Source organism: Amphiura filiformis, chromosome 14 (assembly GCF_039555335.1).
Source record: "Amphiura filiformis chromosome 14, Afil_fr2py, whole genome shotgun sequence".
Classification (NCBI taxonomy): Eukaryota; Metazoa; Echinodermata; class Ophiuroidea; order Amphilepidida; family Amphiuridae; genus Amphiura; species Amphiura filiformis.
The window spans coordinates 36691018-36718727 of NC_092641.1; the positions used below are offsets into that span (position 1 = coordinate 36691018).

The 27710-nt window shown below is 35.6% G+C and overlaps 1 protein-coding gene across 1 annotated transcript; it reads right to left on the reverse strand.

The window, feature by feature from the left end:
- LOC140170042 (hormone-sensitive lipase-like) lies at positions 1-27440 on the reverse strand. The gene is given in 11 exon segments (XM_072193357.1): positions 1-1163; positions 1166-1214; positions 1879-2649; positions 5591-5757; positions 5760-5831; positions 6053-6197; positions 6819-6965; positions 8637-8819; positions 10206-10323; positions 26246-26364; positions 27271-27440. Coding segments are annotated over 11 exon segments (2046 nt in total). The 5' UTR covers positions 27364-27440; the 3' UTR covers positions 1-981.
- Between the last annotated feature and the right edge of the window lie 270 nt (positions 27441-27710).

The following is a 27710-nucleotide window of genomic DNA, read 5'->3' on the forward strand; positions in this document are numbered from 1 at the left end:
CTGTATCGGTTATTAGCATTACTATAAAACTGTCCTCTTCCCAGGTCATCATAAAAACCTGATTCAAACACACAAAATTTGCTAGGGACATCTCAAGATTCTTACCATATTGCATGTCACCCATGGAAAGGAAAATGTTGTACTCCTGGATGATTTCTGCATGCACCAGACAATCTTTGATGCAAGTGTTGTGTCAATTACATGCATTAAGCACTACATGATCCTTTATAATAATTGTGCTTAAGACAACAAATTTTGTTCAATTTTGAGCCCTTGCCTGTGGTACGCTCTTTTAGTCCCCATGTAACAATCCAATATTCTTAAAACAGTTGTCATTTTTCATTTTATTTCATTGGTTTTTGATTGTGTCACATGTGACAATAAAGAACACCTGGGTACATATTGAACTGCGTGATTGTGTGTATCGTTTGCGGTGCGCCTAAAAAGTATGTGCACCGGCACAATGCAATATTTTGCATCCGCATATGAAGGATTCAATGGATTCACTAATTTGTGCATGAGTAACTGGTTGAACTGGATCAAAATGGACGCAAAAAGTGACATAAATTACATGCAAACATGATTTCACAGGTAACCTGTTTAAGAATGAGAATAAAACTATTATTTTGAGACCCAGCCGTGTCTCTATCGCCTGATATACCATGGGAGATAACATTATTTTTGCATGGAACAATTCAGATCTCCAGTGTTGTATCAGGTGATGGACACGGCAGGGTCTCAAAACAATACTTTAATTCTCTAAATCCAATATGGTAAATTTTCCATAGCATTTTGCAAGTGGCTATGTTGAGTCAAGTTCTTCAAGACAAATTCTGCAGTCAAAACAGAACCGCCAACATGACCAGTATACATGCAAACCTGCTACTTAATTAAACAAAGGTTGTTCTCTAAAAAAAACCAGAAAAAAAACCACATTAATTGTTATGCATTATTTTTCTTGGGCTAAAAATAATGTGATAATTATTCCAAGTGGGTAAATTCATCATCTGAACTCTGATGTCCGCCATATAAGATTTGCATGATGTGCTGAACCACTACCATGGATGCGGCTTTACACTCCTTGCCGACTAGAGAGAAGTTGAGGAAACCGTGAGGGAGCTTGTCGATGACCTCTAATGAGACAGGTGTGTTGAGTGCACGCGACGCTTGGCAAAGGTGATTGAGTCGTCTAGGAGGGGGTCCAAGGCACAGGCCTGAAATAACAAAAAGTAACAAAATTATGTTAATTGAGAAAATGGTTCCATATTCAACTTGACCATGTAGAAAATAATATTTGAGGGACTTGTGATGCCCAATTAATCCATCCAAATTTAAACTAGAAACAAAAGATTGGACATGATTGTGGGAGGAATCCAATTTTAGGCGCAGGAGTGATAGTACAGAATCTGGAAACATTTCTATAATGACAGGTGGAATGTCAACTGTGTTAACTTCCAACACCACTGGCAAATGGCATGATTAAGGGCTCAACCCAAATCTCCATTATCTTTTCATTGTCACATACAATAGAAGCAGAGCTCAACGTTCTATTACAATTGTCAATATTCTCAAGATTTAACAATTTGTATTTTCCATACAATATCAGTATTTTCACAATTTCATGTAGCATTTTTAGCATTATTCACTATCAGTACAAAATACTACAAAACAGTACTTTGACAGCCCTGTAAAAGGGCAAGGGCAGTATTTTTATTATTAGAATAAAATGTTGAACAATGCGCGATAATGACTTCTGCACGAAGAGAAGGGCAAGATTATCAGGGTTTTCAATCTTTTCAGAATATAAATGATCCCTTGCATGACATAACATACTATTACTATGACAAAATTGAAATACTGCTACAGACATAAACTCACGATAATATGCACAGGTGGTAGTCCTTTCAGCAGCTCGTCATCTGCTATCATTGGTGACATGTAAGAATTCTTCATAATGGGCACTTCTTTAAATCTCCTAATAGGCGACGTCACATACGATGGCGACTGCACACCCTCATCTCTAACCTTTGAACCCTTTCCCACCGACGACAAATCAAGGTGAAGATTATCTTTGAGTAGAGGCTTTTTATTTGTGTTGTGGTGTTCAGGTGAATCAAGGGATATATCAGTATGTGCATCAACGTCCCCATGCATTGCCTCTGAAGTGAATACTGACGGATGATGGTTAGTGTTTGCACCTATATGAGGTGATGATGGTCTTGGTATATCACATGGGTCAACTACTGCTATAGTTTCATGTGTAGCAGACCCATTATGTCCATGCATTATGTGGTTACTCATTGCACTTGTTGTAGATAACACCCCATGTTCTGTTGCTAATTCAACATCTCCAATGTCTAATTTTGACATGTCTACAGATTCCATAATAGGAGAGTCTGCTTGTGACATCCCGTGGTGCCCACTTAAAACACTTCCATTCACAGATATCTGTTCTGACCCTGTGTGCACTGATGCACTATCATCCCACTCCAGAGGCAGTGTATTGTTTTCATTCAAGTCATCATCATCTTCATCATCCTCATAGTTGTCCTCTTCTGAGTCGTCACTCTCTGGAGGCGGTGGTTGTGATCTGTGCAGTTTCTCATTGGCTTTTTGGATAATAGCTTGAGCTAGTTCATCTGAGAGAACCTGTTAAATATTAACAAGAATGTTAAGATGAGAATGAAACTATGCACCTGTAGGCTAAGTACACACTCAGGTAATTTGTAATACAGATGGTAATCCTTCAATACAGTTCACTTGGAGCTCCAATGCACCAATGAAGCACACTGTTTAGTATACATATAGACTTGCAAGTATATCCAGACAAGACCAAAATCATGCTTCAACCATAAACTAATAATACACAGACCATTCACCAACTGTTAAAGTCCTAGTCCCAGCATCATCTGTTAATGAGGGCCAATCATTCCAAGGAGTGCGACATATGAAACATGTAACGCATAGCACCCAACACTGGCGTGATTTGTTAGACACGCATGATCAAACGATCGGCCTCTTGAACATGCAAGATTTCTCAGCATACAAAGCAGTGGGACTTTGCCTGTTGGTGAACTGTATCTCATTATTCTTTGGTATTTTGATATTGATGATGTTCAGCTGTGTTTCAAGCTTTAGCTCTTCCTTCCTTCGTTCCTTCTAACATACGTGCTGTGCCTCAATGAACTTTACAGACTTTATATGCACAGATTACCAATGCACGATCCTGTAACCTTATACAATTTAATTGCAGATATCAGACTGGGGATAGTCCCCCTTCTCTTTTCAAATTGCTCTACAAAGCAAAATCTATATTTTCCCAGCTACATTGACCATGCTTGAAACCCCCGCACACAAGTTATACAAGTTTGTATCAGCAATTGAACCAAAATACTAGAAGGCTATATATTTGTACACAAATACGGCTATACCCGCATGTTATCAGTGTACACAACTTACAGTCCTTATTTGCGGAGGACTTAGGTTGCTGTTGGCAGTCCCTTTAATTCACAGTGAAGCTATGCAATTTGATGGATTGAAATTCACAATACACAATTTGATTAGGGGAAAGCTATTCCAGAGGGAGTACATGTATATAAATTAAATGGAACAGCCATTTCAGAGGGAGTATGTAAATTAAACGGAACTGCTATTTTGGGACCATTTCAGAGAGAGTATGTAAATTAAATGGAACAGCCAAAGGTATGTAATTTAAATGGAACAGTCTTAACGCTTCACACATAGTATTTCCAATCATCATCTATAATTATTATAATACGCTATTGAAATTCACAATATGCAATTTGATTAGGGGAAAGCTATTCCAGAGGGAGTATGTAAATTAAATAGAACAGCCAATGGGTATGTAATTTAACTAGAACAGCCTTAACGTTTATGTTCTCTATATTATAATTACGCTATTGTCTGTGAATCTGTTTATTCCTACTTGTATGGGGTGGGATGGGATGGGTGTTATTAACAATATAATTCTCAGGTGCAATCTGTGTACAAACTCTTGAGCGCAGAAGCTGCTTTATTTGATGATAAACGGACGGCCCTTTTTTAACATTTGGGGCCCTGGGGCCCATAATATTTGACTTATGAGGCTCATGTACATATGTTGGAGTATAATTCTCAAACTATCAGTAGACTCAAGCTGGGCACAGTAGCTGCTTCATTTACCGAGTAACGGCTGGCCCTATGTTTTAGCGCTTTGGGGCCTGGGGCCAATGGTGTGACATATGGGGCTCATATGTACATCTAACAATATAATTCTCAGGTGCAATCTGTGTACAAACTCTTGAGCTCTAAAGTTGCTTTATTTGATGAAAAATGGCCGGGCCTTTGCTTTAACATTTGGGGCCCCGGGGCCCATAATATTTGACTTATGGGGCTCATGTGCATATGTTGAAATATAATTCTCAAGTGCTATCAGCAGACTCAAGCTGGACATTGTAGCTGCTTTCTTTACGGAGTAACGGCCGGCCCTATGTTTTAGTGTTTGGGGCTCTGGGGCCCATATTATGCGACACATGGGGTTCATATATACATATAACAATATAATGCTGAAGGCCCTTGTAGTTTTAGCGCTAGCCCTGTCAATCTGTTGCCCCTTATTTTAACATTTGGGGGCCCTGGGGCCCATAATATATGACATATGGGGCTCTTGTATACTTATATATATAGAGTACCCCTGGGGCTATCAGTGTACCAACTCAGGGCCCTGAGGCTGCTTCATTTGATGAGAAACGGCATGCTTTGTATTTTTACATTTGGGCCCCTGGGGCCCATGACCTTTGACCTCTGGGGCCAAGATGGGCAAAGGATAAATCTACAGGGTAGGGCCCATATTTACCACATATGGGCCTGTGGCCCTTGTAGTTTTAGCGCTAGCCTTGACAGAATGTTGTGTTTGATGGAGGAGGAAGAAGAAATGGAGGAGAAGTAACCATAGGGGGTATAACCATATGATGGCAATATACCCGTTCATGCTTCGCATGCGGGTATAACCATAGGATGGCAATATACCCGTTCATGCTTCGCATGCGGGTATAACCATAGGATGGCAATATACCCGTTCATGCTTCGCATGCGGGTATAATGAGCATGACACTAAGGGATATTGAAGAACTCACAAAGACCATCAAACCATGACTGAGGCCTCTCACTTTGCCTGCCTTTGAAAGGAAGTAATATCTTCCTGTGACATTTCACTTCACGATACATATGAAAGGAATTATAAAGTTGGAACCTGCTCCCCAAATGGTGGAATCATCTAATAACATGTGCTAGCCACTACTATCACTACCTTATATCTGGATGAATCCTGGGTTTTTATTTACTAAACAATTATGGTGGCAGCAGGTGGGGGGCTTACAGTTGTAACCAGGCTTATACCGATGTGGTTAGAGTACAGGATCAAATATAATAATAATAACACTGCATACACAGCTAGTCACATGCACCCCTTTTTCCACCAGTCCCAATATTAAAATATCAGAACATGGTTAAACCACTACACAAAAGTCCTCTTCCTTTTCAATCTCTTTTGAGATTTGACCAAGCAGAGGGCTATTACAATAATTCTTACCTCATTCTCTACTCCAGCATAGGCAGACAGACACCTAATGAGTATACCTATAGGCAGCAATGGGTCTAACAGACTCATCATACGTGATGGTGACGGGATATAATGAACACGAAATGGCGTGTAGATAGGCACTATGCCGCCAGGTGGCCTAATACCATAGGATGCCGCCTCATGGCAACAGCTGTTGCTAGGTTACCACCGGCACTGTCACCAACTAGACAGATGCGCTCGCCAGTTGAACCTGAGATCAAAATAAAATACAAAGATGACAGTAAATAATGTTAATTTCTGTGATTTCATTAGATTCTAACCAAAAATTCACAGGATTGATTTGTTTTCTTACCAAATTGGAAATTTTTTAGGCTAATAACTAAATTCCAAAATTGATTACAGCTAATTAATTTTAAATTATGGCCTGCAACAAGCACATCAAAATCTTGGGAAGTCTAAACAAATGCTTACCTAAATACGGGGCATTCTTAATAGCCCATGCGTAGGCAAAGAAACACTCTTCAAATGCTCTTGGAAAAGGCTGCTCTGGTGCTAAGGAGTAGTCAATAGAAACAATAGGCACACCTAAATCTCGTGCCCATGAGCGTAGATAAATCTGAAAGAAAGAAAACAAAGCTTGGTCCATAAATGGGCTATTCCATTTGTCATCCACATTCCCCCTGTGGAAGATTTAGCCTAAGTCTTCCACAGAGGGATGCACATCCAAAAAAAGATTCTAATTTTGTTGCAATTTTTTTAAGGACTGAAACAAACAAACAACAGTATCTTTCATAGACATAAGACAACTTCAGGCCACTTTTTTGCCAATTTCTTTTCTTTCTACAAATCTTCAACATTTTTTCAGAAAATCAGAATTTTCAACATTGAATATTTTTGGATATATTTTCAAAATAGCACTGCATTCTCAAGAACATAATATCCATATTTACATATCTTCTAGAGACCATTTCTGCATCAGACACACCACACTTGGCATTTTCACCTTCCTATTCATAGCCAAATTGTGATATTTCAGTTGAATTCATACACCCCTATGGAAGACATGACCTTAATCTCCCACACAGGGCATGTATATTTCAAATAGAGTCACCCATTCAAGTAACCCCATTTGAAATTCGTTCTCCCTGTGTGGAAGACTAAATGCTATGTCTTCCATAGGGGTGTATGGATTTCAACAGGAATACATGTAGTAGCAAAGGTTAGCATTCCAACTTACCTCATGTGACTTTGATGTGTGTGCTACAAACCCTCCACCATGAATATGTATTAGAAGTCCCCTAGACATTGGGCTAGGTGGTTGTTCTGGAGCCTTCTTCTCGGATGCATTGTTGGTGCCAGGTGTTCCTGCATCATTTAACCACGCCTAAGGAAAACAACAACAACAACATCATAATAGTTTTAAGCTTTCAAAACAATGAGGAATCTAACACTAAAACAAATACCAAATTTATAAAGTGTTTATATGAAAACCACATGAAAGGTGGCCAATTACAACAGCACTAAATTACACTGAGTGCAAATTACATGGTGTTGTTTAGATTGCACACATGAAATGCATTAACTCATTTTGCCAAGTAGTAACATTATAATTAAGTTATTTGTCATTATTTTCAACTGTCCATGAGCATGATGGAAAGGCAACTCAAAGAGCCTTTTTTGCCCTTAAAGAAAGGCTAAAATGGAACATACATCTTTCATAGTGATTTTTTTACCATTGTATGAGTCTTATTGTTTAATATAACGCGTCCATAGAATTTTAAAGTAACTTCAAGATGCAATTATTCCGAGAAAACTATTTGGACTAATGAAATACCAATGTCAAATACAGAGCATGTATTCATTCATACTTTGGTAGGAAACAAGTCTTTTCCAAATAAGGGAACAGACTCCCTACCAGAGAAATTTTGAAGGACATTGGAACTGTTGTTTTAACAAAATGTGGAAATGTTTAATATGATTTGTTCCACAACTATGAAATTAAATGCATGGGAATGAAGTTGGTGTATTTTGAAGCCTACTTCTATACCTGTGTTTCCCTGCACTATAGCTTGGATTCAATTTTAATTGTGAACGTTCCCCCGCATCAAGCTGATATTGCTATAGATGTGACAGTAGAGGGAGTGGGGAATGGCCTATTAATTATGCTGCAGGGAACAACATATGACCTAATCACTTTTTAGCATATTAGCCTTTGTTTGACTTAATATGATTTTTACAAGAACAAGCGTCATCAAAATAGAATGCATGTGCATATTGGCAGACAAAGAACAATAACTACTGCCAGGCAAATATTTAGAATGACATCACATGTCAATTCATCTATAAAGACTTCACAAAACTAACACAGCCATTACAAATACTTCTAATCGTCTACAGCTTCAGAATTGTGAATCATATTTACAATATTATTACATGGAAAGACAGCTGGTTTGTGTATGAGCATTTTGGTAAATCATTTGCCCAATTTTATATCAATATTAACAACATGGATGTATTTTTAAAGAAAAGACCCTAGATTTAAAAGGTGCAGTATGTTGTATTGATTTGAATCCAGCGCAATGATAATGTAGTTTTACATGCCACAATGCTTGCGTTTAATAACCATTGATCAAATTCAAATTTCTTTCTTTAAAAATACTGCAGTGTTGTTAATATTGAACAAACCTTGACAAATATGGTATCAAAATGCGCCTATGCAAACCATCATTCTTTCTAATATTGTGAATATGATTAATACCAGAACGTCACCTAATGGCACTATGGGCTCCTTGACATAACTGGAATTTTAGACAACTAAAAGTGCCTCCCATAAAAATCCCACCAGCAAATAAGGGCACGTACCCTTATTCGTGTTGGAATTTTTAGAGGAGGGAGCTCTCTATTTGTACATGAAATTTACCCCAAGGCAAAGGAGCACAGGTGCGCCATTCGGCGAACGTTTACGGTAGTACTGTTCTGAAGCTATAGATGCATTTGTAATGCCTGTGTTACCTTTTGTGAATAACTTTATATATGACCAGCAGGTAGACATTACCTGTCCTTCCCGTTCCACAAAGCATATTAAACGTATTTGGACTGGTGCAGGTCCTGTATGTGCACACGGTGGAACTATGGTGACCATCTCGCTTCCATCTACTGCTTCTAGTTCAAAATTATGAGGTTGTATTTGGATGAGTTTGTTGATTGCCACTGACCCTGCCATTAAATTGCACATTTCCTGTAAGCAATACAAAGATAACATATATTTATGATACAGTCAAAATTTGTAAGAGGAATTTAACAAACAAACTGAAAATAAAAATGCTAATATCATAACCAAATTTGAGCAAAAAGCAGCAGCTCAACTGATTTTTTAATCAATATCAAACCAAATTTAATGTAGACAGTGAGATAGCAGATAATAGTAACTCCATTATTAACAGTGTACACAATATGACACAGTCAGGCATGGTCAAACATGAAAGGGGAAAAAAGCTTGAAGCCTTGAAGCAGGAAGTTTCTCAGGACTGTACACCACTGTTGAACCTGTTTTGGAAATAAAGCGTCTCACATACACAATAGACCAACCATCATGAAAACAGGGCAATGGGTACTTTAAAATGTGCAATTACTTCATAAATAAGCCACCTCTAGACAAATGGAGTGCCCATATGGTAGACTGTTTCTTTAGTTATTTGTTGCTTCTAACTAGAAGATAAAAGTGCAAATCTTCAGAGGTAGGCACACATGGTCTCTTTTCAAACCATTTCAACCAGTCCTGTTATGGTATTTTCAACACGGTTGTAACTGAGAATATGAACTACATGTATACTCTGATCAGCTTATAATAGGAGGGACTCGTAACATGATCATGGATTGAAATAAACTGGCGTAGACCAGGGGTATCATTTTAAGGGGTATTGGGGTCCAGGACGACTTGATTTGGCAGGTCCCCGTGATTTGGACCCCTTAATTTTGTATGTCTGTTTAGAATTAGATGCCTGGACCCCTTTATTTGCCAATTTGGACCCCTGGACTCAGCAGGTCACCGCTAACCCTGGCATAGACATAGCTGAGAGCACTCAGCTGTTTGCAGCACCTACGTGAACTGCATTTTGCAAATTGCATGACTGACATACACTTTTGTGAATTTAAGCAGACGTGAGTTGGGACAAAAACTGAATATGTCTCACCTATTATGAGCTGATCAAAGTATATACTATTTCAAACTACTCCCCTTTGCACACATTAGATCTGTTAAGGGGTACTACACCCTGGCCAATTTTGAACCTATTTTTACATTTTTCTCAAAAATCATAGCGCATTGGTGACAAGTAAGATATTCAGCAACTCAAGGCAAGTTATTGATTTATTGATCAAATATTGGTTTTCCCCTATTTTTGACTGTAACTCCATAACTGTTGTCTGTGTCTGTACCCCCTTAAGTAAATGTGTTAATTAAACTCACCGCTATGACATCCCCTTCTGTGATAGACCAGAATGCTTTACAAAACTCTACATTGGAATGATTAGTTACTAAACTCACCGCTATGACATCACCTTCTGTGATAGACCAGAATTCTTTACAAAACTCGACATTGGAATGATTAGTTACTAAACTCACCGCTATGACATCACCTTCTGTGATAGACCAGAATGCTTTACAAAACTCTACATTGGAATGATTAGTTACACTAACAACTTGCTTGGCCCTGGCCTCTGGATTGGTTAAATATCGGCTCCTATATCACATTGGGAACATGGATAAGAAAATTCTTGTTAAAACACTTTTATTTTGGAACATATATTATAACACACAATAAATAAGCTTCGTCTACAAGTTGCATAATGTATGATTTCAGCCTGTTTTGTTAGTGTTAGAGTTGGAAGTATTGGCATAATTCACTAGATAGGCAAAATATATAATTCTCGGTGATGAGAGGATGTATACGGATGTACCTTCTGCATCAACATACTTTTCTTGGAATAACACAATCATGCCACCAACATGGCTGAATCTTGAATATCTCAACCATATTCGAAAACTGTGATTGGGCAATTCTCAAAAGCTGTGTTTATGCAGTAAGTGTGTTGTCTTTATGTAGTACGCCCATGCAAATATCTGTGTGTGCCCAAGTTGGCTCTCATGATCAAGAATTATATATTTTGCCTATGGAATTAAAATTTAAGTCAAATGTTCCTTTTGATTGTTCTAAATATCTGTGACAATTTGGCTGTTAACTTCATCATTTAATCATTTACACTACTTACTTTTTGATATTAATTTCCATCAGAAAATGTCACTAAATATAGTGCCATGTACAAGTAATAATAATTTTGGTATTATGCATCATTAACCCATGAAAACTATAGTGTTTCTGATTACACAATACCTAGTTATGATCAATCCTCTTCAGCACTACCACCATTCTTACCATGCTGCTGATTGGCTCAATAAATCATAATAGTCTTCTTGTAACCAATCAGCAGGCAGTACTTATGGGGTAAACAATCAACAAGAACAAAATGATATGCAAAGTAAGTTAAAACTATAATTGTAATTTTGCAAGGATGTAGACTGAACAAACAATTCAAAAATTGTTCTCAAACATTTAGAAAAAGCATGAAACAGAATGCTTTAAAAACAGTTTAGCAGTGAAACAAAACACTTAAATTAATGAACATTTGTTCAATCTAGCTTGTTCCCCATTATATCAGAGATATTGAATCACATGTTGCTAAGAATCATGGTTGCAGACAAACAATTGCCCCACCTCATTTAACTCCATACAACTCAGTTTGTGGCACCTTAAACTGAACTGTCACCACAACCCACACATTTCCTTCTGCACCCTTACATTAAAAACAATAGCTAAAATATAAAATCAATACAGATGTCTATTCATTAAATGGGAAACAATTTCTATTAATTAAAATTGCATTTGTCAAATTGTGCCATTATCCAGTTAAACTCCATACACCTGTATGGAAGACATAGAATTCAAATGGATTCACTCACTCAGGTAATCGCATTTGAAATTCACACTTCCATTAACATCATGTCTTCCACTGGGGTGTATGGATTTCAACTGGAATAGCCCATTGTATGAGAAGTGTTGTATAGTTTGTATGAGAAGTGCAATATTGGGTAGTTTACAGCGTCAAAGTAAACTAAGGCAATTTGGCCACAGCAAGAGCTATAATAAAAGTCAGAAATTAAAAAATTATCAAACCAACAGTTTCAGCTTGTATTCATATTATTTATTAACATACTTGTTTGGTTTGTGATATTGTAAGCGTTTTAAAATGTCAAAATAATCCCATTCAATTACATGGCTAAATGAGGAAAATTTGTGGTTTTATTAAATTTGTGCCACACACCAGCTGGTAAAATAGAAGCATTCCTTGTGGTAGATTGTGGATCTATGCATGATTGCATTATTTTCCTCTCAGCACCAACCTGATTAAATCTGGCACAATGATGCAGCTATTTAAAAACTGGTTGCCAAGGACTCTTTATTACCAAACAACAACACTCTAACATGTAATATGTTGGCATTACATTATGCCAGTGGGTAGCTAATTGCCAATGTATACATGTGTTAAATCGCTAATCCCAGACTGTGCAAACATGGATTACATTTTTGAATATCCTTTACATTATCAAAGAAATCCCATTTCATATTTAATACCAGTACCAGTACAAATCCAAGTGATAGCCTTGATGACCTACATGTGAGCAAACTCATTTAATACATCCGTCTGATTTCTGTTATTGTAATGCAATTTTAACCTAAATGTACTGGATGATTTAACCAATCTTAACACACACACATTTCAAGCATAGAGATAGCTTGTTGTTAATCATTTATACTGTGGTAATTAAACAATGAATTGATTACAAATAGGCCCATGTCACTGAATTTGTAAGCACTAAATATGGAAAATATAAAATTAACATTTTAAATTCAATTTGTTTGCTTCCTCTTGGAACCTGAAATTACACTGACTATTGAAAGTAATTTTATATCAGTCCTGGCATCAGTATGATGATAACAATATTTACTGAAGACATGTGATTAGCTTTCATAACTGAAAATTGATTACATGCTTTTTTTGTTTTATAACGATGATTAATTCTCCATGGACATATTTATGTAACTTCCTATGCGATATTGCCATTTCAATTACACAAGTCATTCATGTACATGCAAACTTACCGCAAAATATTTTTCCTGAATATACAGTATTATCATGGTTTTTTTCAATAAAAATCCTATTAAAGCCATATCGGAACATTTGCTGAGGACGACGACCTCAAGTTTTGTCAAAATTCTGATTTTTACATGATTGCAATGTACATTAATGAACTAACATACCCTGCAAATTATCAAGGCTTTAGGAGCTGTATTTGTGTTAAATCCCAAGATTTTATTCGTAGCAAATGTTACAATATGGCTCTACTAAATGGCTGTATAAAAATTACTATTTTATTTTTAACCAACTTCTGGTTTTGTTATAGACGAGGAGGGAGAGGTTAAGCTTTGTAATGAAACATCTTACATTAATTATAAAGGGCTTCATTGATCTTATAATTTTTTTATTTTATGAGGTTATTTTTATAAGTTCAATATTATGAGTAGTTGAGTATATTTTATGTCCAAGTTAACAAACTATACTTTACAATCACATGTGCAATTTAAATTTTGCTGCATAATTGTAAACAGAAATCCATAATTTGCCAAATTATTCATAGTAATTGACATATTGCAATTTATATTCTTTGAGATGAAATTCTGATGAAATTGTGTATTAGTTGAATGCCATCAGCATATTCATTAGTTTTTCTATACCATTAATAACTCAATTCAACTGTATAAATGAATCCATCATATTAGTCAAAACATTCATTCACATTGATGATGATGTACACACGATACTGTTTATTTTGAGATTTAACTTTTATTCAGGAATTAATATGGTTGAATGCTGCCAGACTACAGTGAACTCTCTGTGGGCACACTACACTAAAGCGCTCCACAGACTCCGAGTATTGTACGTACAATATTGTATGTAACATATATACGTTATTTAATCTATTGCCATTCTATTTCCAGTAATGTTTAAGTTCTAACGAATGTTTGATGACGCAAAATCGATAATATGTTACATACAATATCTAGCAGAAATATATTATCGATTTTTCGTCATCAAACATTCGTTAGAACTTAAACATTACTGGAAATAGAATGGCAATAGATTAAATAACGTATATATGTTACATACAATATTGTACGTACAATAACAAGTCTGAATACTGCTTAAATTATATCAGATTGATATTACCGACAGTTATTGTAATTATTATTATTTTTTTAATTGTTTAAAATAAAACAAGACATATCCACCAAAAAGACAACAGCAAAACACTGCCTTGCCATATAGATTTTAATGGCGAGCTGCTAGCATGCCAGACAAGTGGTTGAATCACTTTCTAGTATGATGCTAGGCAAGCGTTGCTATAATATTATATCCAATCCAGGTTTCTACCTTTCAGTGTTTGAACCTTTTGAGCTGCGCACTATATCTGCTAGTACTCGCCAATGATCAAAATAGTATTTGATCAACTTCAAATATATATTTTCGCTTTAAAGTCTTGTTTTTGTAAGCTTTTGTAAGCTGGCTCTATAAATAATCACTTTTATTCACTGAAATTTATGAGAAGGCTCCAACATGTTTAATTGCACTGCCAGTTAAAACAAAACCTGCAAATATGATAATTTAATATTTTGTTAAATTTAGACATTTGTATTCATGCGGATATGATTTTGCAGTGACCACAGTTTTGACTAAACAAGGTGGCTGCACGGGCAAAGTTCACTGCTGTTATGTAAATAGCACTACCAGGACTACGTTGATGATTCACCACTGGCTTATACAATATCAAGATTATGCTATGCAAATGCACTGTTATTACAGAGTGCTTTGACAAGTCAGCTTTGGGTAACCTGTACTTTTAATTCAAATCTACAATTATAACTGCTTATCTAAATGATCCAACCTTTTCAATGGGCAATAAGAATAATTAAGAAACAGAAAATCTATTGGATTTTAGCAAGACTAGACCGACTGTCTTTAATATAATACTCCAAGACCATGAATAATCCAGTATGTGGCATCTACCTTGTATGTGCCGTTTTTGGTTGGATGTGCAACATCAGTTGGCTAGGAAAAGGCGGTCATTATTCTGAAGTTTCAATACATGTAAATAAATGTCTAAATTCAGTATTGCGGTTAACCATACTCTTGATAAATAAATAATAAGCTGTATCATGGTTGATTGAATGGGAAAATATGCCTCTGTATGTCGATTAATCATTTATATTATCAGGTTGTGAATACATACCTGTACATCATATCTTCTTTTGAAATCACAATGAAAGCCATTTCAATTAAAAGACGTAAGATTCAAAACCTGCACAGGGTGTCCCAGAATGATCTATACCGGGAAAGATGGAATTTTTTAGGTATGAAGGGCATGTTGAATGGTCATATTGTTTTGCATTTTAAGTTCTACATATATTTAGCTTTCTCAGATTTTTTAGATTTTAAAAATTGGACGTTTCTAGTAGAAGTTATAGAAGATTGCGTAAAAATGGTGAATTCTAAGTTTTGACAACGCAACCTATTTTGAAAATCTGTAACATTACTAGCCGTTCAGCACAAAGTTATTTGGAAAAAGTTATGCAGGTATTTTAGTTGTGCCCTGTTCATATTTCCACTAAATAGCCGATATCTATCTATTATTTATGACGTTACTGAAGCAATCATTATATGGAATTAAGGATTTGTGGCCTAATCCCATTCTCTCTTTGGCGGTAGTTTTAAATATAGTTATTGTGGTGTGAGGTCCATGTCATTTGAAATGCTTGCAGAGATCGAACTGGTTGTGGTACAGAAAAGACAGCTCCTCAATTTACTGTACAGCAGCGTGGATTTCTTTCAAAAACTTACTGGCAAACCGGCAGCTATGTTGAGACGCAAAGAAGATTCATTAGACGATATTGTATAACGTAAAGAAGTTTGACGAACACGGAACTGTCAGGAATCGGCAGAGTGAAGCTTCAGGTGCTCGTAAGACTGTAAGAACTAGAGCGAACATTGCAGCTGTCCGGCAAGCTTTAAGGCGCAACCCCAACAGTAGTTGTTGTCGAAATGCTGTGCCAAACATCCCACGTTCTTCATTTAATCGTATCGTGCCATTTTTCAAAGGTATGCGAGTCGTTTTTCATCGATTTTACATTATTGCATGCCACGCCAAAACATATAAAGGTAGCGTGCTGAAATTAACAGAATAAGTAGGAGACATGTCCAACATTATAATGCTGGTATCAAAAATAGATACACTGCCCGTCTTCTATTTTTAGTTATTTTTGCAAACACGGTACAAATCATTCTGGGACACCCTGTATATACTAGTTAAGGGCAGAGTAATGGGAGAGAACACGGACCTTTTCGAGCATCATTATTTTTGAATTGTATGTCCAAAGTATATAAAACTATACATTTCTGGAAAGGAAATGAGTCAAGGAATCCCATGGTGACGTCAGATTTGTTCAAAAATCTCGAGTTTTGAAAAAATCACAAAAATGCACTTTTTTACCCCAATTTTTTTGTGAAAACTTAAAAAAAAATCCGTTTGGAGTAAAAAAAAGTTAGTTTTTCATGGAGAAGAGAAATATTGCAAAAAACATGTGAAAAAAGGAATTTTGTCACTCTATTAAGCTAAAAATTGCACATAATTGTGTATATTTTTGTTCAAAACAAATATTTTGAAAAAATGAGAAAACCTTCCCTAGACTTTGATGTGCTCTAACGATAGTGCAAAAGGTTTACCTTTTGCTTGCATATTTTTCGAGTTATCTTGTCACAAAAATCGTACAATATTGTTAAAAATGAACTCTGAGAAATCGACGTTTTAGTAAAAAAATGTCAAAATTATGCACAAAAACGTCCTTATATTTTAAAACGGCAAGACTTTCACGCTTGTAAAAGCTGTATCTGGTGCATGGTCTAAATATGCATCTTTTTGCACCAATGAATCTATAATGTCTGCTTTTAGTGCGCTAAATCCAAAATAATTAAAAAAATCTAAGTGGCTTTTTCACTGCAAATTTTTGTTTTGTTTACATCACATTTGCTGGCGTTAAAGGAAGTGTCCGGCAATCACAACATTAGGTCTTATATGTTAGAAAAATAATTATCAAGCACGAATCACATGGTTTTATTTCAATCAAACTCATATTAACCATAAAAACGAATAAAAACAGCCGTCTCTCAACACGCGATATTCAAAATTCCCGCGCCGAAATGTTCTAGAGCAGTGACGTCATGGTTATTTGTGCTCATTTGTCGACAGGCTTCATTGAACTATTGGGACGAAAAACATAGAACAATAACTGTTGTGAAATCGATTACTTGCATGAATAATTATCAATGCAGGGAATATCACATCACTGATTTCTTATTGTTGAAAGGAAAAACAATGGACTGATTGTACTTGAAATATGCTTAAAGGAGTATTTCGTGATCCTAGCATCCTCTTTTAATGACATTTATCAGTAGATATCCACGAAAAAATCTTATTCCCAAAATTTCAGTTGACTCTGATTTTGCATTTGCGAGTTATGCATGATCATGTGTATTACACTGCTCCATAGGCCACTGTTATAATTTCGATCTTGTATACCAAAACAAAATTTGACGATATTTTTGCTAAACAAATTAATCTGCAAGAAATGTTTGGTACATAAACATTATGTATATGTAGTAGCCAGAGGTTTCCAGTGGTATAAAAATCTCGACTTTTTTGCCCGTTTCATAATATTATTGAAATATTGAATTTACCAATGTTAATTACACATGAATACAGAATAGGTATGACAGCTAAATCAGGATCCCCTAATCAAAACTTCATTTTTTCATTATTAGGCCTGTGGCTTTAGTAGGCCTGTTGGTTTGCAAGTTAGGATAAAGACATGAAATATAAGCAGTTATGATGTGTAAACATTGAAAATTACAGTAAATTAAATGTGCACACAGTGCATACAAATGTAATCCACAACTAAAGAAAACACTAGCTAGTAGGGCTGTGGTCGACATGCCTTATGTCGACATAATGTCGACGTCGGCACGTATGCCGACATGTCAACATCAAAAAAAATTCTAAAAAAAAAAAAAAAATACTGCTACTAAAAAAAAATGCCAATTTTTTTTTTTTTACAAAGTTGATGAACTTGTACATTTTGATTACCTTTGCTTCTATTAAACATTCAGGGACACATTGAATTAGTATGCATTGCTAGCTGTTCAATAGAAACAAAAGTAATTAAAATGTACAACTTTTTCCAACTTTGTAAAAAAAAATTGGCATTTGGTTTTTTTTTTGAGTAGCAGTATTTCTCTGGTTTCCAACCTTGAATAACAAGTCAGTTTGGGCCTATAACTTGATTTTCTGGCCAAAAATATTTTTTGAAAATAAAATTTTTTTTTTTTTTTTTTTTTATAATTTTTTTATGTCGACACACTGTCGATGTCGACGTCGGTATACGAATTATATTGACATGTCGACAATAAAAAACAGTGCCGACCACAGCCCTACTAGCTAGTAGCCTACATTGAGTTCAGCAAGAAATATCAAAGCAATTTATGTGTTTGCATTGTACCCTAGGGCACTATGTCATTACACTTCAACAAGAACTTGTATAAAGCTGTATCTGGAGATTTAACAAGATACTATGTAAATTACGTTGCCTCTGGTTTTCATGCCATCCTCTTTCGCACAAACAGAAATATCTTGAAATCATAAAAATAAAATTATATACAATAAATTTTAGAAATCAGATTCAAGAAATTAACTCCCCCCCCCAAATACTAGAGTCAGCAGATCCTTTATTGCAACCATCTGCAATATGGTGAGGACAGCTAGCTCACCTAAATATCATAGTGACTACATTATCAAAAGAATTGGAATCAATTCTACAACTTTATAAAATTCAAAATATTATACATGCATTGTACGTAATGCAAATTTAGAAAGATTTAGAAAGAGAATTACAAGTACTGAAATTTAGAGTCTTCACACCCTAACTCATTCTATGTGCGTAGCATATTTAAATGCAGTTCTAAGCTACGTGTACATATCAAGGAGCTAATAAAGGCCCTACATGTATATACAATAGTTGCCCTATAGACATTTGACAAATGTCTCCATTGACCTTTTTGGTAAATCCCATAAGCCTTTGCGAGTAGCCATGAGATGTCGTTATTTGATGTCACACCAATGTGCACCTCATAACTGCATACTTCACGGCTTTGAATTGCGCAGTAGTCATGTTCACTTAACGATGTGTGCATCAGTGTGACGTCAAATGACAACAGCAATCTCCTGTCTACTTGCAAAGGCTTATGGGATTTACCAATATTGTAGACATCCGCAAAATATGATTTGTAGCAGCTATTGCACATGGGCCTTCTTGCATCAGCTCCTTGATATCCTTTTCACAATACATCACATATGAATCAAGACCAATCAATGTCTTACAGAGAAATACAGAAAGAGAGAAAAACAGAATAGGGGACACCAATGTAATGCTATACACATTGAACAATTTATTCACATGCTACAAAGCATATCTAGTAAGGTATTTGAAGAGCAAGATAGATCCTCTTTGAATATTGGGTCAAACCAATGACTAATACTATAATAACTGATACCCCAGGGAAATGTACTTTTGAATCATGAACAATTATGTTCACTATAGGACTTGGTCTTGAAAAACTTGGTCTCTTAATCTTTAATCTAGTAAATTGTGCACTGGAAACTACCAATCTCTTGAAAATTAAGATTCAGTTTTTTTTAAACATGATGATGTAAATGCACAGGATCTAAAAATGTTTTGAGCTGTTTCACCTCAATAATAATGTAATGTAGAGCATTGTAAGCAATGTATGAGTGTATATACGCTACCATATAACTTTTGGTTTTGGTCTGCAAAAACAGGCAAGATCCTTGGAAGTTTTCAGCCCTAAAAACCCAAATAGCCACAATGAATATTTTAGCTTGTTTGAGCACTTGTATTTTTGTGAAGTTGTTTCATAATTCACACAAGTGACAAGTCCATGTATAATATGGATTTTGATTTTGGTTACATACAATGAATGGATCAATTCAAATAAGTAATGACAAAGTCTACTGATGAAAACTCATAAAGAGATACATACCAATCACCAACTCAAAAAATCCCTGGTAATGAGCACCAAGTGCGAGAGACAAAACTGCTACGCACATACCATTTAATGGTCTTTCACGAACGTGAAGACACACAACACTTGATTTGTTACACAGGGTCGATCAAACAATCGGACCTTGTGAATATGTGGGAATTATCAGCATACTATGCACCGGGAATTTGCCTTTTGGTGAATTGGTCTGCATCTCCTTATGTGAATATTAAAACAATGGACTAAAGAGATTACAGACAAACTCCAAACAGTCAAAAGTCTCAGCATCACCCGATAATGAGGACCGCTTGTTCCATGAAAATACACACATACCGGATTAACGCTACATGTACCACATATTTTTACAGTCAACATACAACGCTTCGTGAAGGCACGCAATGCTGGCTTGATTGTTAGACCCAGTGTTAGACACAGCCCTCATGAATATGTGACAATTCACAACATACAACGCACAGGGACTTTGTCTGTTGGAAAATAGTCTGTATTAGTCGGTGATTAAAACTTTGATAGAGAATTAGTGAGAGGACAACATTCAGTATCATAAACATTTAATAAGTTCATAAAAATGTGATTGACATGCTTTGCCATTAATTAACAAAATAATATGGTTTGACCCAATATATTCAAGAAGACTTTAATAACATCGTATAGGATTATAAGCGTACCTGGCCCTGCATAGTGCATGTGATGAATACAGAGGTTTGGAGGGAGGGAGGGAAATGAATGGAATGAAAAACATGGAAGATAATTAACTACAGTTTCAATATGCAATAGATTAGGATATTCTAGTTGAAATCCATGAACCCCTTATGGAAGACATCTGTGACCTTATCTCCCACACAGGGAGTGTGAATTTCAAATAGGGTTACTCCATTTGAAATCTGAATATTCCTTGTGTGGGAGATTATGGTCATGCCTTCCATAGGGGGTGTATGAATTTCAAACAGAATAGTCCATTTTGTGTACGACAATGTTACTGGGCTCAAAATGCATGCGGGCTAAAGGCAATTTCCCCAAATTTCACAAAATAGCCCCAGTGAAAAATACTTGTAAATGCAATTAGTACATTAGAGGACTAAGAAGCCCTCGTAATCAAAAAAGCATTTTGAGCCCCGCAAAGTGATTTGTATTATTGTATTATCAAATTAATCACAGATGTAGATAAAAACAAGTATAATTCATTAACAACATATACATCATACTCACTGAGTGTACATGTATGTAACATGGTTCTTCTAATTCGGTAAATAAAGAATGCCTCAATAGTGTCCTAACCACAATACAAAGTAGAATGACTTCAATATGCCTCTACCTCTGACACAACAAACCCATATTTGTAAGTACCCCCTACCCACACCTGTACATGTCTCAAGTACAGCAGTGAACCCAACGAGAATAATTACCTGGTAACTACCCTTGATGCAGGTCATTGTTAATTTACTGGAAAGCAATTTACCTGCTTGTTTCTTGTGTTATTACAACCTTATAGTGCATCTCATAAAGGGCAGTGATGGATGAGCTTGATTTGCAATTTAATCATTTAATATTATTCACATCAGGATTCCAAGCATACAAATAAATCTGTGTAATTGTTATGTTCTGGAACCAAGGTAGTTCTCTAAATTAAATGTGAAACAGCCCTCGAATTAAGGATCTGAAGGGACACGGCAATTTTTTTAGGGCAAGTTGATAATTGCCTCGGATTTTCACTGAAAACGCAAGGCAGCACGGCGGTTTGTAATATTTCAAGAGGGCATCATGGCAACTGTTTAAAATTTGAGAAGGGCACCAAGGCAATTTTCCCAAAGTGAAGAAAACACACACAAACAGTCTGATAGATGATTTTATAATGAAGGGGCAGGGCTGGGGCACTGACGACAACTTCATTAGAGGACACGGCAAGTGACTGCCTTGGGTAAAGGACATATTTTGCGGGCATTACGGCAGTGGGGATGGGCACCCACGGCAAAATGTCATGGGTGCTGTGAGTTAATTCGAGGGCTGATGTGAAATGCAGTGTTACCTGCTTTTGCAATTACCTTGAGGGATGCAAGGTGTATTCTCTATTTAGATTGCCTAAACTCATTCAATGTTTATTTTACCTCAGGTGACCCTCAATGACCTTTACAATTGTTGGAATATAATGCTGATTACTTCCACCAAGTTTCATAAAAATCCATGCAAGCAGTATGAACATTTGAAGCTGTTTGCAATAATGCAAATTTCAACATTAAATGTATAATGTACTAAGTAGGCTACTAAAATCTGCAAATTTTCATTCGTAAATACAGCTAGACTTTTGTAAGTAACAAATTGCATATAAAAGACATATCCAAAAAAAACCTACATGTAGTACATATCTGATGCCCATGTCAATCAAACTCAACAGGACTTGGTTACCATAGCATACATAGGCGGCCTTTTTAAATCAGCATTTTGAGCAAATTAGCTTTGAAGTCACTCTTTTGGTGGGAACGACCACTGAAGTTAGATTCTACAGACAATCTTCCACTGACCACCCAAACCAAGAATCCTTCTGTTTTTACAACCAAAAAATCCTAATGACTGCCTGATTTTTATGAGTTTGAATGTAAATGATCTAAAATAGTGCCTTCAAAATGAAATTACCTCCAAAAGTAGACCTGTATTATACCCGCCTCCATATTCATGCTACAGTAACCAATCATGAGCAGTTATCTTGACATGGATGTCACAGGCAAAGTAGGATGGGGGTTTTCTGTCTTTTATAATACATCAATTCAACAGAAGCACATGTATGTACAGTACATTCAAATGTGACATGTCATGTCAAAAGGAGACACTTTTGGGCAGGTTATCAATTTTGAGATTTTTACATATATCTTAAATATATAGATATTTTGCTCCACAATGCCGTTTTCCCCAATGAAATCTGACATTCCTAAGCGAGGATATTGAGTTCGTAAGTTATGGTATTATAAAATTGGAAATTGAGATATCGGCTTTTAAAAATATTATTGACCATGTTGAGAGTAGGAATTATCTAGAAAATTGTCTCAAAAAATACAAGATGCCAGTTATATTGCGGTCTGAAACTATCAGACAATATTTTAAACATTAATAACATCACAAATTCACAACAAACCCAAATTGTGAAAAATCTCCCCCGAGCGGATTTTTGGCTATTTCTCCATTTACGATCCTGCCCAAAAGTGTCTCCTTTTGACATGACACGTCACAAATATACATTGTACATGACATGATAACATTATGATCAATTAATTGAATACATGCAAATGAATGATAACCAAGCCAAGTCAATGAGAATGAGAATGATAAATGATTTATTAGTACGTATTGTCTGTATGAGAGCTGAATTCAGTACGGTACTGTAAGTAATAGTATTTTTAGTGTTAGCATGTATGGCTGATAATGGCTAACTAATTAATGATGGATGAATTTTACAATAGGCGTCAAAGACAAATCTCATGCACTGGTTACTAAATACTAAATTGATGTGTACCAATGGTAGGTACATGATATTGGCAGTGACATTCACATACACACATCATTTCCAATATCAATCACAACAAATTTGGTCTGTTTTTTTCATTCTTGTATGTACGACATGATTTTAGTTTACTGCATCAGTAAAATCATGCATATGTGTACAAAAAACTGTACATTTTATGTGTACGACGTACACTCTACGTGTAGAACAGTTCTGGAGCAAGGCCAGTTTATTTTACTTTATTTACACATTCATCTAAAATGATTGAACAAAACATTAAATTAAGTGAAAACCTTCCAAAAGGCTAACATCAAACAGAAAGTTTAATTTTAACACAAGACTCTCTCTCTCTCTCTCTCTCTCTCTCTCTGTCTCTTTGAGCAAAATAAATTTTCAATTGTTGATGTTGGCCACTATTTCTTACCAAATGTACAAAGAGCATGTACATGTATGTATCTTTTATATTACTGGCAGTCACTGACAGAAACGACATGACATACAATGACACAAAGAACCACACACTTGGAAGTATTTTTTGTATTACGGTATCAGGACTCACACTAACTTTTGATACACCTCTCCATTGACATAGATTGTGCTAGTTGCTACATTACGCTTCACAATTTGCCCACCAGCATTCTAACTTGCCTGGGTTTCTTTCAAACATGTATTATCATGTTACAGCTGCAGTACAAATTGCCAGGTGCACTGACAACTCTAAATCATGCCAACTGTGCCTACTCCCATTCCAGAAAAATACAGAAGTATTTTTTTTGGATTAAAAAAATATTATCCTGCTTTGCCAAATGAAACATAGCTAAATCCTAATCCTTTAGTTAGTCCTAACTGGCAATAAAAGTAAAATTTTATTATTTTTGCCATTTCTGGGGAAAATGGTCCAAACACATGCAATTTTGCATGTTTTCTTACAATTGTAGTCACAAAATTGTAAGACTTGGCACAAGTCTAAGCATTCAAAATCTTGAGTATAGGGTACGAGTTAGCTCATAATTTCAATATTATGTTATTTTTGCTAATTGGTTATGAAAAAGATTAGAAAATGTGTTTTCCAAAAATTGGAATGCATAACTTGAAATTAGTCTTTGTTCAAGTCTTTGGGCTTGATTGTCACATGTATACAAAAAAGGTCGAAAAACGCCCTAAAAATTGATTCAAGGCATGCCTGTCTGATGTAAATGGTTCAAAATGCTATGAAGTGGGTGTTTATATGAGAACTTGTTGTTTGGGTGTGGAATGAACTTAAATACTAAAATAAAGAAATAATTATAATATAAATTAACTGTTAAAACTAAATGATAACTAAGTTAATTAATTAATTAATCTTAATATAAACAAACAAACAAACAAACAAATAAATAAATAAATAAATAAATAAATAAATAAATAAATAAATAAATAAATAAATAAATAAATAAATAAATAAATAAATAAATAAATAAATAAATAAATAAATAAATAAATAAATAAATAAATAAATAAATAAATTAAAAAAAAAAAAAAAAAATGCAATTAAAAAAATAAACAATGGGTTAATTATATTTCATGCATGCACTTTTGCAGATGTTGATGAAGCCATTGGTCCAGGGTTTATAATTCAATCATAAAAGCACTGTACAAACCATATACAAATACATTAAATCAAATATAAGCCAACGCCACAATTTCAATTGTATATACATCACAGGTCATGATCAGTGATGCCATGTAGGGGTGGTGGGTGGGTGGGGCATATATGTACCCAGTGGAACAGCGAAAGAGGGGTGGTTAGTCAGGACAATTATTTCATAGCTCTTCTAATAAACTGCCAGTGAATACATTATGCTGTATAATCATCCTACATTTAACCATTGCAACCAGTAAGAATCATTTCAATTAACTGATCAAAATACCAGCAACCTCCTCATCAACGTAGCAGAATGTGAGAACCAATATTGATAGCGGCAAAGGCATGTTGTGGCAATCATTTGATTTTTGCTAAAACATATCACCTGAAAATACACTTACAAAGAAAAGTTGATTCCCATTTTTTTAATTGAATCTTTCTGAGACTTGATTTGAGATGAAATTCATGATTAAATTCAGTTTGATGCCAACATCATAGATACATGTAGTTTAATTTCAGAGAGTACAGCGATTAAAAAAAAGAACCTAATTTCCCCTGCACCATAAGACATCCACACCAAGACTCCACACCAAGACAGTAAAACTACAAAGAAAATGGTACATAGCACCCCTACAACCTGCCAGATTCTTTGCACTGATTTAAAACAATTCAGAAGGACACAAAAGAGGGGGAGATGAACAATCTTGAGTAGAGTAAAAACCAAACTACAGAAAACCTTACTCACTCCAATTTAAGACCCAAGATGTGTTGAAGAAAGCAAACCATACCAGGATTCAAGGGCTACATGACTTCATATTAAGACCTGCTAATAAGTAGGTGTTCGGTTCAAGGATCGACCCCAGTTTGAGACATATCTGAAGGCTCTGTATTCCCAAGGAACTACATCAGGGCTTCCCAAAGGGGTTGGAATTATTTACTGCATCTTATTTTTGGATTGTACACACTACATGTAAAGGATCTTGGGAATAGCGGGAAATACATGTACATTCTATAATGTAGCAAATACATGTGACTACATTGGGAGTCCTATTGCATTTTGGTAGAAAATGTCACAATTGAAGGAATGTAGCACACCTCCACAATCCCATCAATATATATATCAAACCCTGTTTGCAGTGCATGATGAGTTAGTTGCAAAACTTAATTTCATGCTTAACATTCCTGATTGAGAAGTGCTGATGGCTAAGCAAACAAACAAATAAAATGTTGTTATAATTGCACATACCCATGTACCAAGGAAGACATTGCTCTTGGTATTGAATTCTTGTAGTTCACATAGCCTCTGCCATATGAAGCCAGGGCTACGACAAAACCTTTGACAGGCTGTTGAACGCATTCACAAAACTGAGGGTGAAAAACATTGAAAAACATAAACTGTTTGATGGATATATTGTGTATTCAATTAGTAACATACCCATGAAAGAATGAAGAGGCAACTCGCGATAATGGCCCTTCGTACTTGTGGTATCCTTCACCAAATGATGCTAACGCCACGGCGACTGTCTGCAACGGCTGCCACATGCTATCACAAAACTGTATTGAGAATAAATGGTAAACACTATACTTTGCATTGTCAATACTGATATTGCAACTTAGTATTACCTTAGAGAACTTCTTCACAATTCATAGAAATCAATCTCAGGATAGGTTGCTATTCCATTTGAATTTCAAATGGAGTTACCTGAATGGGTGGCTCCATTTGAAATCTACACCCTGTGTGTGGGAGATTAAGGTCATGTCTTCCATGGGGGGGGTATGGATGTCAACTGAAATAGCCCAATATACTATAAAAGTAATGTCATTTTTTATTTGACTAATTTGTCAAATTTATCACCTGAAAAACATAATTTAAAACATTCATATCATTACCAAAAATGTGATTTGAACAGGGACCAGGCTAAGGATGCCATAAACTTTCCGGAGCTTACAGCTTCTTAGTATGTCAGTCCCCCGATGGTCTCTGATAACTTGAATAACTAGCATTAATCGTCAGTTTCAGTTAATCAACCTAGTGAACAAGGAATAGTGCTACATTCCCGATCCTAAATAAAGCTCTCAGGTGAGCAAATGTTACCCTTTGAGTGTTCTATCTTCTTCACCAAATATAAATTTAGATTTGAAAGTGTTTTCTTGGCACTTTTTATAGCACAAACTCTATTCCAAGGAAGACACATGTTGGTGTGTTTTTATTTAACCTGCTAGTAATATGAGGTATAATGTGCACCGACTACATTATATACATGTACTTGCCTGAAAGCCTAGGCACCTGCCATAGAAACACTCTCTGTCCAATGCTTGTATTTCTAGCATCATATCTTGAGGAATTTGTTCCAATGCTGTCATGTCAGGGAACAGTTGACCCAAATCTGAGAAACCCAGCAGTTTCTGAGCATAACATAACACCACTCGCAGCTGACTAAGAACCTGCAACAAAAATATCACACACTGAGCTAGAGATCACGAACAATAATGGGTGAAAAAGGTATTGAACTAGGTACATGTACTTAAATTTATGGGCAGTTCCGTAGTTGCGGACATATATTTCAGATACTTTGAGGACCCAGAACTTCTAAATTATTGATGCTTTGGATTTTGAACAATTGCATTTAAAGTATCTCTGATAGAAGTATAAAACCTGAAAATTCACAGTTGGCATGACAGGTTACAAAAACACCCCCGTTGCAGACGTA